Source organism: Littorina saxatilis, linkage group LG2 (assembly GCF_037325665.1).
Source record: "Littorina saxatilis isolate snail1 linkage group LG2, US_GU_Lsax_2.0, whole genome shotgun sequence".
Taxonomy (NCBI): domain Eukaryota; kingdom Metazoa; phylum Mollusca; class Gastropoda; order Littorinimorpha; family Littorinidae; genus Littorina; species Littorina saxatilis.
The window spans coordinates 74,659,032-74,671,775 of record NC_090246.1 but is presented as its reverse complement, the minus strand read 5'-3'; the positions used below and the strand labels follow the sequence as shown (position 1 = coordinate 74,671,775).

At 43.7% G+C, this 12,744-nt stretch overlaps 3 protein-coding genes across 3 annotated transcripts; 2 read left to right on the top strand and 1 right to left on the bottom strand.

Moving 5' to 3' along the window:
* Positions 1–4,436: 4,436 nt before the first annotated feature.
* LOC138954247 (uncharacterized) lies at positions 4,437–5,763 on the top strand. Its single transcript, XM_070326138.1, has 3 exons — positions 4,437–4,709; positions 5,062–5,152; positions 5,461–5,763. The coding sequence occupies exons 1-3, from the start codon at positions 4,660–4,662 to the stop codon at positions 5,761–5,763; spliced, it is 444 nt and encodes a 147-aa protein (XP_070182239.1). The 5' UTR covers positions 4,437–4,659.
* A 262-nt stretch (positions 5,764–6,025) lies between these two features.
* LOC138954240 (uncharacterized) lies at positions 6,026–7,603 on the top strand. The gene has a single exon (XM_070326133.1). It carries the CDS (start codon positions 6,026–6,028, stop codon positions 7,601–7,603), a length of 1,578 nt encoding a protein of 525 aa, XP_070182234.1.
* Positions 7,604–8,861: 1,258 nt separating this feature from the next.
* LOC138954228 (uncharacterized) lies at positions 8,862–9,575 on the bottom strand. The gene has a single exon (XM_070326125.1). The coding sequence runs from the start codon at positions 9,573–9,575 to the stop codon at positions 8,862–8,864; it is 714 nt and encodes a 237-aa protein (XP_070182226.1).
* Between the last annotated feature and the right edge of the window lie 3,169 nt (positions 9,576–12,744).

Below are 12,744 nucleotides of genomic sequence, written 5' to 3'. Positions count from 1 at the left end.
TTTAAAGACGTACTGATTTGAGGGCGGAGGGTGAGGGTTGTGTGTGTGTGTGTGTGTGTGTGTGTGTGTGTGTGTGTGTGTGCGTGCGTGTGCAAAGCATTTCAGTCTCAAAAACGACAGAACGGATTTTTTTCAATGTGTACACGTTTTTGTGGACATTTGCTTGTGCCGTTTTCCTCTGATTTCAATTGTCAAAGGGTAACTTGATGACGTTATATTTCCCGTTTGAAAAAAAGTTGATGCGGCACTGTCAAGGCTACATTTTTTTCATCAGTTTTACAGTCTTGAATTTTTTGTCACACAATCTTCGAACTGATCCGGACTATGGGATTGCATATTACTTATTGACATTTTCGAGTCTGGAACACACAAATGACGACATACTTAAAGGCGAGAGACGTTTTTTTGCAAGCATGGTAAAAACATTGTAAAACTTTAGCGCCCAAGGCCAGGCTTTCTTATTTTCGGATGTATCTGTCTGTCTTTCTCTGTCTCTCATGTCAGCCCACAGGGAAGTCCAACACTTTTACCGTTGGCTGTTCGAACTTTCGCAAATCGGCCCTTACCGATCATCAAAAAACCAAAGACCATGCTGTTACTGTGCAAGTGCTATCTCTCCAGAGAGACAAGGAGATAGTTGAAACCCGACAGCTGACAAAACAAGAAAAGAGGGCAGCTGTGGCAGTCAAAGCTGCTCACTTTTTGCCAAGAAAAGTATTTTTGTTCTTTTACCCTCGTGCCAAGAAACTAGTCGAGTTTAATTATATTTACGTTTTGTTACGGGAAAAATGTTTCCTATTGATTTGTTTTTGTTCAGGACAAATGTCCTATCACTTTTACATTGGCCAGGACATTTGTCCTATGCTACCTCTCATGGATGTGAGGCCCTGTTTATATGTGCGCCATCCCATTCACACACACACACACACTGACACACACACAAGGAGAGAGGTAACTAAGACTCCTACTGTTCAGGCTTTTTAATAACAGGATGCTATAGTATAACAACTGACAGGCGCAGTGGCCTAGTGGATAAGACATTGGCCTCCTAATCAGAAACTGAGTTCAATTTAAATCCCCGCCGCGGCCGCCTGGTGGGTTAAGGGTGGAGATTTTTCTGATCTCCCAGGTCAACTTATGTGCTACAGTGCCTTATCCCCCTTCGTGTGTACACACAAGGACAACACCAAGTGCCCACGGGAAAAGATCTTGTTATCAATGTCAAGAGTTTGGTGGGTTATAGAAACTTGACATGAAAATACCCAGCATGCTTCTCCCAAAAGCGGCGTATGGCTGCCTGAATGGCGGGGTAAAAACGATCATACACGTGAAAACCCACTCGTGACAAAACATGAGTGAACGTGGGAGTTTCAGCCCATGAACAAAGAAGAAGAGGATGCTATAGTATAACTACTGAAAAAAAGAAGAGGGTTTCATTAATGGATTAAGAAGGTTTTTTTTAAAGATATAGTTATGCCCATCACCACTACCAATACTGTTTGCAAATCAGTCACTATTTGATACTGGTGACAGAGAAGAGGAATTGAGGCTGAAATTTATAAACTAAACAAGAAAGCTGAAATTGTGTGAGCAGTGATGTACATTACTGAGGAATGTAAAACCATAAAAGAAGTGCTAGACAACGCCATTGTTTGTTAATTTGGTAAAATTTGAGTTTTCTCGTGAAACTGGACTATCGTTACACGGGACACGAATGTAGAGGTTACATGCCGAGTCTCAGTGATTATTAAAAATAATGGTCGAAGTTTGCGGATCATGAAAAATGCGAGCTTTAGCGAGCTTTTTCATGACCGCGAACTGAGACCATTTTTTTTTATAATCACTGAGACGAGGTGTGTAACCTCTTTATTCCTCCTTTCTTCAGTTATTCAAAGAAAAGAGGAGTTTTTTTGCGAAAGTTTGATCGAATCCTATTCTCTCAACCAGTCAACCTGCGCAGGCGATCGATTAATGCGCGGTTGTATAGTTCCGTGCAAATCATTCCATTCTGTTAACACTTCTTGTCAGTTTTCCTATTTTGGGCTAAAATCAAGTACACAGATATGCTGTTATTCTGCTGTGGCAGCAAAGGCAGATATTGTGTGTTTTGTATATGTTTTGGTATCGGTTAGGATAATGTTCTTTCGTCAAATGGGACTAGCAGACGAACTTTTGCACCCGTGTTCCAACGTTAAAAACTGTATGAAGTTAAGTTTTCTGGAAAAAATAGTGTATGAAACCGCTTTATGTTGTTTAAATTGATGAGATGTGTGCATTTGGTTGCGTGTGATCTGTTTATTAAATGAAATATTGTTGAAAACTGACCGTCGGATTGCAGTCTGTTGTCGAAGAAACTGAGTGAAAAGAAGGGGAACTACTCTTGTCGCTAGACAAAGTATGAGTTACTTGCCTTGGGAAATTGCTTGTGATGAACGTCTGATCTAGATTCAGAAAACAACCGAACTCATGGATTTTATATGGAGATTCATGTGTTCAGGCCTGTAGTTGTTAATTTAAATGCGGTATGTTTGTATTGTTTGCTCCAGAGATGTATACTTCGTACATTAGAGCGTTCGGAACTTTTCAGTCGCAAAAAGTAGTACCGAAACAGAACAACCTCTCAACCCATTGCACTATCGAGGATTCAGGCTGTTGCTGGGTCGTTATTTGTTTGGTTGCTGGGTCATTATCGAAAAATAACTACCCCTACAAGTTTACAGAGGTAAAGAAGCAGAGGGGGGAATAAATTACATTAACATAACTATTACAAATGGGTTTGAGTTTATTCATTTTTTAAACAATATGAGATAGTATAAAAAAAAGTTGTTAGCACAAAATTGATGTTTTTATATTTAGTCAAGTTTTGACTAAATATTTTAACATCGAGGGGGAATCGAAACGAGGGTCGTGGTGTATGTGCGTGCGTGTGTGTGTGTGTTTGTGTGTGTGTCTGTGTGTGTGTGTAGAGCGATTCAGACTAAACTACTGGACCGATCTTTATGAAATTTGACATGAGAGTTCCTGGGTAGGAAATCCCCGAACGTTTTTTTCATTTTTTTGATAAATGTCTTTGATGACGTCATATCCGGCTTTTCGTGAAAGTTGAGGCGGCACTGTCACGCCCTCATTTTTCAACCAAATTGGTTGAAATTTTGGTCAAGTAATCTTCGACGAAGCCCGGACTTCGGTATTGCATTTCAGCTTGGTGGCTTAAAAATTAATTAATGACTTTGGTCATTAAAAATCTGAAAATTGTAAAAAAAAATAAAAATTTATAAAACGATCCAAATTTACGTTTATCTTATTCTCCATCATTTGCTGATTCCAAAAACATATAAATATGTTATATTCGGATTAAAAACAAGCTCTGAAAATTAAATATATAAAAATTATTATCAAAATTAAATTGTTGAAATCAATTTAAAAACACTTTCATCTTATTCCTTGTCGGTTCCTGATTCCAAAAACATATAGATATGATATGTTTGGATTAAAAACACGCTCAGAAAGTTAAAACAAAGAGAGGTACAGAAAAGCGTGCTATCCTTCTTAGCGCAACTACTACCCCGCTCTTCTTGTCAATTTCACTGCCTTTGCCATGAGCGGTGGACTGACGATGCTACGAGTATACGGTCTTGCTGAAAAATGGCATTGCGTTCAGTTTCATTCTGTGAGTTCGACAGCTACTTGACTAAATATTGTATTTTCGCCTTACGCGACTTGTTTTTTTATCCGGTTTCTGGTGTATATTGCAGAGTTTTGTATGGGACACTTTAACGATAGTCCGCGTGCTTTTGAAATTTTGCTAGCAACGTGTAATTTGTGTAGTAGGGTTAAACCATATATTCTGTACATTCAGTAACTAATACCTGATATGATGTCAAGCGCTTAGTTTGCTTGATGAATACAATCATTTCCATGTTTAACTTGACAGGGACAGCGTTATACGGGACATGAAAAACAGGCAACACAATGACAAACACTGATAATAAGAACAGATCACATTCTTGAAATACAACGGCAATTTTAATAACAAAAAACATAAACATAAAATCTTCTGAGGTCTCTCTTTTACATAACGGCATGTAAGAAGTGATGTACAGGCACCTAAAATAAAGCTTATTTTAGGATTTAAAAAACCCCACACACACCTTGTTTTAAGATTTCAAAGTTCAAAATTGAAATCCCCCCCCCCCCCCCCCCCCCAACAAACAAACAAACAAAAAGCAAACAAACATTGTTGCAAAAGTTTGAAGCATAGGAAATTGGTTAAATCATGGTGTAGATCTAGACTCCAGTGGTTGGGTATGAAACAGACCAACAATATGACCGCTTACTAGTCAGTAGTGCCAAAACCTAGGGTTACCATTTTCAGGTGAAAATTAGTGTTAATTACTCATTTTCATTTTTGCCTTGTTTTCGGTCACAGTAGTCGGACTTTAACCTTCACCGGGCTTCGTGTTTGATACCCCGATTATGGCATCCTGGGTCCTACAGGACCCATATTTTTCAAAGAAGGATAAAACTGTTTATACTGATTCGGATGATGTGGGTACCACAGGACCCATACTTTTTAAAGAAGGTTGCACATAGTTATTTGCTTTGGCGATGTAATTCTTTTGTTTCCGTGAGTACTGATCATCGTGACACATTGACAAAATGGCATCAGCAAGCAAGGCAAACCTCGAGGAAGCTTTCAGAAATGTTGGGTAAGCCATTTTAAATCCTTTGTTGTCTAAACTTCGTTGGTACTAGAAAATGAACGGCACTGTAATAAAGTACTTTCAACAAGTCAGAACATGATCTCTTTGTGTACTTGGAACTATTTATTCATTTGGGTGTGATAATGAGATTCCCACGTGCTTCAGTTATTTAGCTGAGCTCGAAAAAAAAAAATATCAACGTGCTGCGCGTACTGTCTTGTGTTTTATAGACTACTTTGTAGATGTACAGTGATGATCAGTGATGCATGGTGAATACAACGTCCTAGTGAGTTAACACCATTTTCACCCTAATGTTAGTTCTGATTTCACCAATATTTTACATCCTTTGTGTCTGTAGCGCGGAAGTGCCAAAGGGGATGGTGCATATCCTGCACCACGTGGGTTCCACCAGGCAGGATGTGTACAGGTCAATGTGGAGCAGCCTCATAGTAAGTTAGTTTTACTGTTTTCATTTATACAAAGTGTACTGTTTGTTGATGGCACAGAAGTGTTTATTTATTCGATATCTGGCCTTCTAATTGGAGACAAAGAATGTGTGCAAAAACGTAGATTATCATGTGGTCATTTTGATATTCACACTGTATACCAAATAAGTTCTCATTGCAATGATACTTGATATGTTGCACACACACACACACACACACACACACACACGCACACACCAGAGAGAGAGAAAGAGAGAGAGAGAGAGTGAGTTTTCTAACTCGTAACTGAAATTACTGGTTTTTTTATACAGTACGTTGGGAAACTGTCGACGTCTGGAAAGAGGACACTGGTGTATCCCACCCGCGTCGCTGGGGCCGATTCGCCCGGCCCCTCGTCCATGGGTTCTACTGCTTCGGCAAAGGGATTTCCGGCCACAAGATTTCTTTCGAGGGATCGTGGCACTTTCAAATCGTTACCATCGACTTCCGGTTCGCATCCTACGGGAGTTCCGGTCGTAGGTGGTAACGGCAATCCGTTTCCTGCCTACGCTTCCGCTCAGGCGGTTGCGGACGGTGGGGGACAGGATGGGTCAGCTTTCAGAGCTTGCCCTTAAGCAGGGTCAGAAGAAAGGCGGTTCCACGCAGTCTTCGTCTTTTCGTGGGTCTGGGCAAAAGACGCGGTCGCATAGGGGTGGCAGCCGTTCTCGTCCCTATAATAAGAAGCCTTCCTTCGGGAAGAAGGGGTCAGGTGGTAAACCTAACCCCCAATGAAGGCTCCCCGATCCAACCACTCCTCTAGCCCCTACCCCTTTGGTAGCGGGCGGCCTCTCAAGGGCCGTTCCAGCTTGGTTGTCTCTCGCGAGCAGCCCTTGGGTTATGGGAGTGGTTCGATCGGGGTTCCGGTTGCTCTGGTTAGAGGACAAGGCTCCTTTAACCAGAACAACACCCAGTTTCAGGTTTCCCGCCGATCCGGAGGCATGTGCCGTCATTCAGGCGGAGGTGCTGCTGCTTTTGCAGAAGCATGCGATAGAGGAGGTCATCGATCGTCGATCCCCGGGGTTTTACGGGAGACTGTTTGTCGTCCCGAAAGCGTCAGGGGGTTGGCGACCGGTGTTGGATCTGTCTCCCTTGAACGGCTTTCTCCGGAAGGTTCCGTTCAAGATGGAGACTCCAGCGTCTGTCAGGGAGGCCCTTCGTCCGTTGGACTGGGTCACTTCCATCGACCTGACAGACGCATACTTCCATATTCTGATGCACAGGTCAGATCGAAAGTGGCTGCGGTTCCTGTGGGACGACAGGGTGTTCCAGTTCAGGGCGCTGCCGTTCGGGCTCTCGTTAGCGCCTTGGATCTTCACCATGATAGTGCGCCAGCTTTGCGCTTTAGTGCGGCAGCAAGGGATTCGTCTCAGAGTTTATCTGGACGACTGGTTGGTCCTGAATCAGCTAGAGTCCCTGTGCGATCAGCACACCCGGATAGTCTTGCAGACTGCGAGAGACTTATGTTTCTCCGTGAACCAAGGGAAGTCCGACTTGGTTCCCTCTCAGCAGTTTACGTATCTGGGCATGGTGTTCGACACCCGAGCTTGGACTGTTTGTCCCGCCCAGCGGAGGATAGACAAGCTACAGGATCTGGTCAGGTCCCTGTCGAGCCTCCGCCACGCGCCAGTCAGGGTATTGGCTTCACTCCAGGGCCAGATGGAGTCGATGTCTACCCTGATTCCGCTGGGCAGAGTTCACAAACGCCCGTTTCAGGCGTTTCTGAACTCTGCCTGGGATCCAGCCTCTCAAGGTTGGAATTTGTCTCTTCCCCTTCAGGGATGGTTCCTGGAGTCAACGAGGCAGTGGTTGGATTCGGCCTGGCTGACTCAGGGCGTTCCGATTTCACTGCCCCTTCCGGAGTTGCATCTCTTTACCGATGCTTCTCTTCAGGGTTGGGGAGCTCATCTGGAGGGGAACACAGCTTCCGGTCTTTGGGACCAGGCTCAGAAGTTATTGCACATCAACATTCTGGAATTGGAAGCAGTGTGCCTCGGGCTTCTGGAGTTTGTCGCCTCTCTGCGAGGCAAGCAGGTGTTGATCCACATGGACAACACCACTGTGGCCGCGTACCTGAACAAGCAGGGGGGCACGCGCTCGCTAGTTCTGTCCAACAGAGCATGCGAGATTCTCACTTGGGCGTTCCATCAGGGGATAGTGATCTCAGCGAAGTACCTTCCGGGGTGCCTGAACATCTTGGCAGATTCGCTCAGTCGCTCATCGCAGGTACTGCACTCGGAGTGGACTATCGCGCACCAGGCACTGCGGCGTCTTTGGACGCAGGTGGACAAACCCCTCTTGGATCTGTTCGCCACCCGGTTCTCTCGGCGTCTCCCAGTCTTCGTGTCTCCGGTACCGGACCCGGAGGCTTGGGCGGTCAACGTCATGGGAATATCCCTTTATCACTGCTGCGCTTAAAAAGTGTGGGTCCTGTGTTACCCACATCATCCGAATCGGTATAAACACCTCCATCCCTCTTTGAAACGTATGGGTCCTGTGGGACCCAGGAAACCAGAATCGGGTATATCAAACGACGTCATTGCTGATTGTTTTCTAATTTGACCGATTGACTTAAAATTTGGGTCATAGGAAGCCATGCAGGTGGCCGAGGAATACACCAAATTTCATTAAAAAATTCGTATTAGCACTGGAGTTATGGTCATTTTTATGTGCCTCTGGGTCCTGTAGGACCCAGGAAGCCCGGTGAAGGTTAAGAGTCCGCACTGAGAGGCTACAACGTCCAGCAAACATCACTCTCACACTATTTCTGAAATATCTTTTAATAGAAGGCCTTATCGAGCAAGTTATCCGACAGAAAGATGCATGTAACAGTTTTCTGCAATAGCGCTTTCCTTAACGTTGTTTTGGGTATCTTAGAAAAGAATGATCGACCACGAAAACTTTCGAATCGAAGCTGTTTTTAGCAGACGGACTTTTGATCAGCTGTGGTCACACACTTTCACATATATCTTTCAATGTAATTCCTTATTCGACAAGTTGTCGGGTAGACAGCTGTACCTCATATTTATTACCACTAATAGTAATACACTCATATATAGATCTGCTTTGTAGTGTACAGTCGAACCCACTTAAAACGAACACGCTAGTTACGAATTTTGACTTATAACGTATTAGTTTTAAGTTCCCAACTGAATACCTCTTTCTTCATGCTTAAAAAAAATGCTTAAAACGAATTCTTTATAACGAATTTATGCTTATAACGAGCACTTTTTGGATTCCCAAGCATGCATAATGTCTGTAATTTACTCACGCTTATGACGAAATCTTTAAACTCGTCCCGAGATCGACATATCATGGGAATTTGAGAAGTTTGAATACATGTGTCAAAGTCTTCCCTTGCGTCGACTGCTTGAACCATTGCTCAACCGATCACTGAATAAAGTTAAACTTCTTCTTCTTCTTCTTCTTCCATTTAACGCCCAGGGTCAACGTTCTGACTATTAGTGGCGCTTTGGAGGGTTGCGGAAGAAAATAAAATTTGCAGGGAGAGGGGGGTGGGGGGGGGGGGGGGGGCAGGACCACACAGCATTTTCAAGTCTCGGGCTAGGCCAAGCCGGCGGCCGGAGCGGTTGCAGGGGTTAAACCCCTGCCGGTGCTGCCCTAGCCTTCATCGACCCTACTTACTGGTGGCCTAGGGCAGGGTACAGGGTTTTGTTTACAGGTGCTGGCAGTGGTGGGATGCGCTGGAGGTGAAGGCGGCTGCTGTCGCCGCGCTGACAACCTCCTCTGGTAGCTCATTCCACTCCCTGATGGTTCTGGGGAGGAAGCTGTTCAGTCTCGTATCGGTCTTGCTTGGGATCCTGTTGAAGGCTCTGGTGTTTGTTCTTGAGCTTCTTCTTGATCTGCTGGGAAGGTGTTGGAGCTCGTCGCAGTTGACCTTGACGAGGTTGTTGGTAATCTTGTACAGCATACACAGTCTGGACGTCCGTCTTCGTTGCTCAAGAGAGGGCCACTGGAGGGTCTGCAGCATCTCTCCGACACTTGAGGTGTTGCGATGTCGGTGGAGAACGTAGCGTGCTGCCCTGCGCTGTACGGCTTCGATCTTGGCGATGTTCTTCTGCGAGGAGGGGTCCCAGGCTGTGCATGCGTACTCCAGCAAAGGTCGCACTAGGGACTTGTAGGCCAGTTCTTTGGTGTGGACTGCTCCTATCTTGAGGTTCCTGCGAAGGAATCCAAGGGTCTGGTTGGCCTTCTTCACGATGGTGTCGATGTGAATATCCCACTTCAGATCTGCTTGCACTGTCACTCCAAGGTATTTCGCGGAGGTGACATTCTCGAGGGCGTGTCCGTGCAGCGTATACTGGTGTGCGGAGGTCTTCTTCTTCTTACTGACTGTGAGCACACTGCATTTGTCGGGGTGGAAGGTCATGTCCCATTGTGACTCCCACTCTTCTAGTCGTTGTAGGTCGGACTGAAGGGCAGCATGATCGCTGGCGGCAGCGATGAGCCTGTAGACGATGGTGTCGTCGGCGAAGAGTCGAGTCGTGGAGGACACCCGCGCAGCCAAGTCATTAATGTAGATCAGAAACTGATTACACTGTACTCACAAAACAATTTCAAATTTAGAATCAAAGTGATTGATAGCTCAGACACTGAACATGAATGACTGACTGACGTTTATTTCCTTCGCGAATACCAAAAACGAAACATCAATGTTTAGAACGGAAGCCATTGCCAAAAAATATAGATGCCAGAGTGGTTTCCCTTACCACACTCTCAACGTTTGCGTTCGCCGGTTCGCGATAGTTTATCAGTGCTTTCGATTTGGATTTGAACATCATGTTGCAACAAACAAACAAAAAAACTAAATTGGCCAAGGTTTGCTACCCGTCGCCAAGGTAAGTGATTCCGGACAAATGATAGGAAAACCGCGAATGTGGACAGTGTCAGTGTGTGCGTGTGTGTGACCAAAAACGTAACAACTGGATGAAACATCTGTGTGCTCACTCTCACTCAAACTCAACAATCATCACTCAACATGAGACACACATGAACATGTAACTGAATATGTCACTTTATTGTCTAAACGTGAAGCAGCATGAAAGTTGCGAAAGAAACAAATTGAAACACCATAAAATGTACAAGACTTAAAAAAAATAAAAAAATAAATAAAAAAAAAAAATCAATCAATTTTCTTAGTACGAATTTTGGTTAAGACGAACTTTTTTTCCGATCCCCAGTGATTCGTCTTAAGCGAGTTCGACTGTATTAGTGAAGGACAATCGATCCAAAAATGTTCGAATCGAGAGGAAAAATGGCATCTGGCCGGATGTGTGCTAAAGGTCCGACCACTAGCAGACCGCTCAGTTCGGTCTAGACTCACACACTTTCACAAATATCTTTCGATAGAATTCGTTATTGAACAAGTTGTCGGGCAGACAGTTGTACGTCACGGTTATCTACACATGCGCTCATGCAGCTCTTTTGTTAATTTGGATCGGTTTAAAGGTACTGAACTTGTCAAATCCAGGTGCACGGAGCCCCTGGGGCTTTTAGTCATACCTCAGGCAGCTATCCGTTAGAAGAACTACCGAGTTTCATTGACTTGCACCCAAAGAGTCAAGAACTGCGATTTTTTTACGAATTAATTTCGGACTCTGTCCCGGCTGGTCTTGACCTATTTTTGGATCTAAATTTAGATCAGGTCACCACATCATGCACAAAAAGACACGTCACTAGTAGCAAACTATGTCAGACATCATCATGAGTTTGTGTAAAACAAAATGGAGGCCGGAATCACTCAGTTGAATCGAACTCCGACCAAACACCACGTAATAACTAGGTTAATTTATGCACTCGCGTGAACAAGCCAACTGTCGAGCTTCACAGATGTCGTCGTTGGGTAGTTTTGGGTTTGTTTTACTACCATAGGAGGATTTTTGAACTGTAAATGCACTCAGCTGCAACAAAAACGCAAAACAAAGGCTGTGAGCTGCACTGTGCCTTTAAAGAACTATGGACCAGAAAAGTATTGAATCGAAGGATGTTTCGCTCTGGCCGGTGTAACAGTCGCGCATGCGCATTGGACCTCCACAGTCACGAGGCACATGAAAATTAGTAATTAACACGTGAAAATTACTATTTTTTAGTTTTGGCGCTAGAAAGCCGTCAGGAGGTGAGCCAAAACTGAAAATTAGACATTAACACTTGAAAATTAGTAATTAACACGTGAAAATTAGTCATTAACACATGAAAATTAGTAATTTTCACGTCAGATTTGTCATTTTCTCATGAAAATTAGTAACTTTCACGGGTTAATTACTAATTTTAAGTTTTGGTGCTAGTAATTCAAGCCATCATACAACAACACTGACAGACTCACGCCATAGTGAGTTTTGAGTCTTGATCATTTTTCTTTTTAAATTCACCAGACTGATTCTTGAGGTAACTTTCATTCAAATGAATTCTAAGCCCTTATTTATCAAATGTGTTACCGGCCGCAGTACTTTGACAAGTGCAAGGTTGCATCGGCGTTTGTGAGAGGAGAGCATTTAAAAGTCACATGGAAATTAAACAAACAATTCTGTATCAAACTTTCTCACCTGTTGCTTTATACATAAGGTTTTTTAGTAAAGCAGCAGCAGACACCAGGCAAATTTTGCGCCACTTGGCATATGGTGTAAGCATATCTCGCGTCCCGTCATCGACAGGCTCATGAATGCCTATGATATTAATAGCACGTTTGTTGTTGTGACGTGCACATCTCGTCATTGTTGAGAGCAGGAACATCCGTCAGACTAAAGGTACAATAAGTTAGGAATAGATCGATAAACGTACCTTATTGCCATTGTGTGAGACACAATAGTCGTAAACCCCGACCTACAACTCTTATGCCAAATAAAAGGGGACCCCCAAACTGAAAAAAAAACAAAACAAAAAAAAACAACGAATAATCACAGGTTTCGTTTAAAGACCTATTTTTTTAACAATCATCTTTTCACCTGAATTGTTCAATCTATGATACTGAACGCAAAATTACTACATTTAGTCAATCTGTCGAACTCACTGCATTGTTTCACCATTTCATTTTTCATTTTCATTACTTTATTGTCCCATCGCTGGGAAATTCGGGTCGCTTACTCCCAGTGGAAAGCTAGCAGCAACGGAGTCGCGCTACCCAGGTGTCTGCGCGTTTAGGTGTATTCAGCCACTTGCACTTATGGCAGAATGACCAAGGTCTTTTACGTGCCATTGTGATGACACGGGGGTGGGACATGGCTTCCGTCTCTGGGTCTGCACATAAAGTTGACCCGTGTCCGTCCCGGCCCGAATTCGAACCTGCGACCTTCCGATCACAAGTCTACCAACTGAGCTACCAAGACCGTATCGCATCGTCAGGCCCCCGCATGTGGAAAAGGCGGTGAAATTTGCAAGCCAGTACAGTGCAGTTGCAATTGCACACTTTTCTGTATCTCTATTCTTTTTAACTTTCTGAGCTTGTTTTTTTTATCCAAACTAAAGATATCTTTATGTTTTTGGAATCAGGAACCGACAAGGAATAAGATGAATATGTTTTTAAATTGATTTATGAAATTTAA

What these genes read in the sequence shown, in the direction of transcription:
- LOC138954247 (XM_070326138.1), top strand. Translation starts at nt 4,660, where the DNA reads ATGGCATCAGCAAGCAAGGCAAACCTCGAGGAAGCTTTCAGAAATGTT. An exon ending in GAAGCTTTCAGAAATGTTGG is followed by an intron (nt 4,710 to 5,061) that starts GTAAGCCATTTT and finishes TTGTGTCTGTAG; the next exon opens with CGCGGAAGTGCCAAAGGGGA. An exon ending in CAATGTGGAGCAGCCTCATA is followed by an intron (nt 5,153 to 5,460) that starts GTAAGTTAGTTT and finishes TTTTTTATACAG; the next exon opens with TACGTTGGGAAACTGTCGAC.
- LOC138954240 (XM_070326133.1), top strand. Translation starts at nt 6,026, where the DNA reads ATGGGAGTGGTTCGATCGGGGTTCCGGTTGCTCTGGTTAGAGGACAAG.
- LOC138954228 (XM_070326125.1), bottom strand. Translation starts at nt 9,575, where the DNA reads ATGACCTTCCACCCCGACAAATGCAGTGTGCTCACAGTCAGTAAGAAG.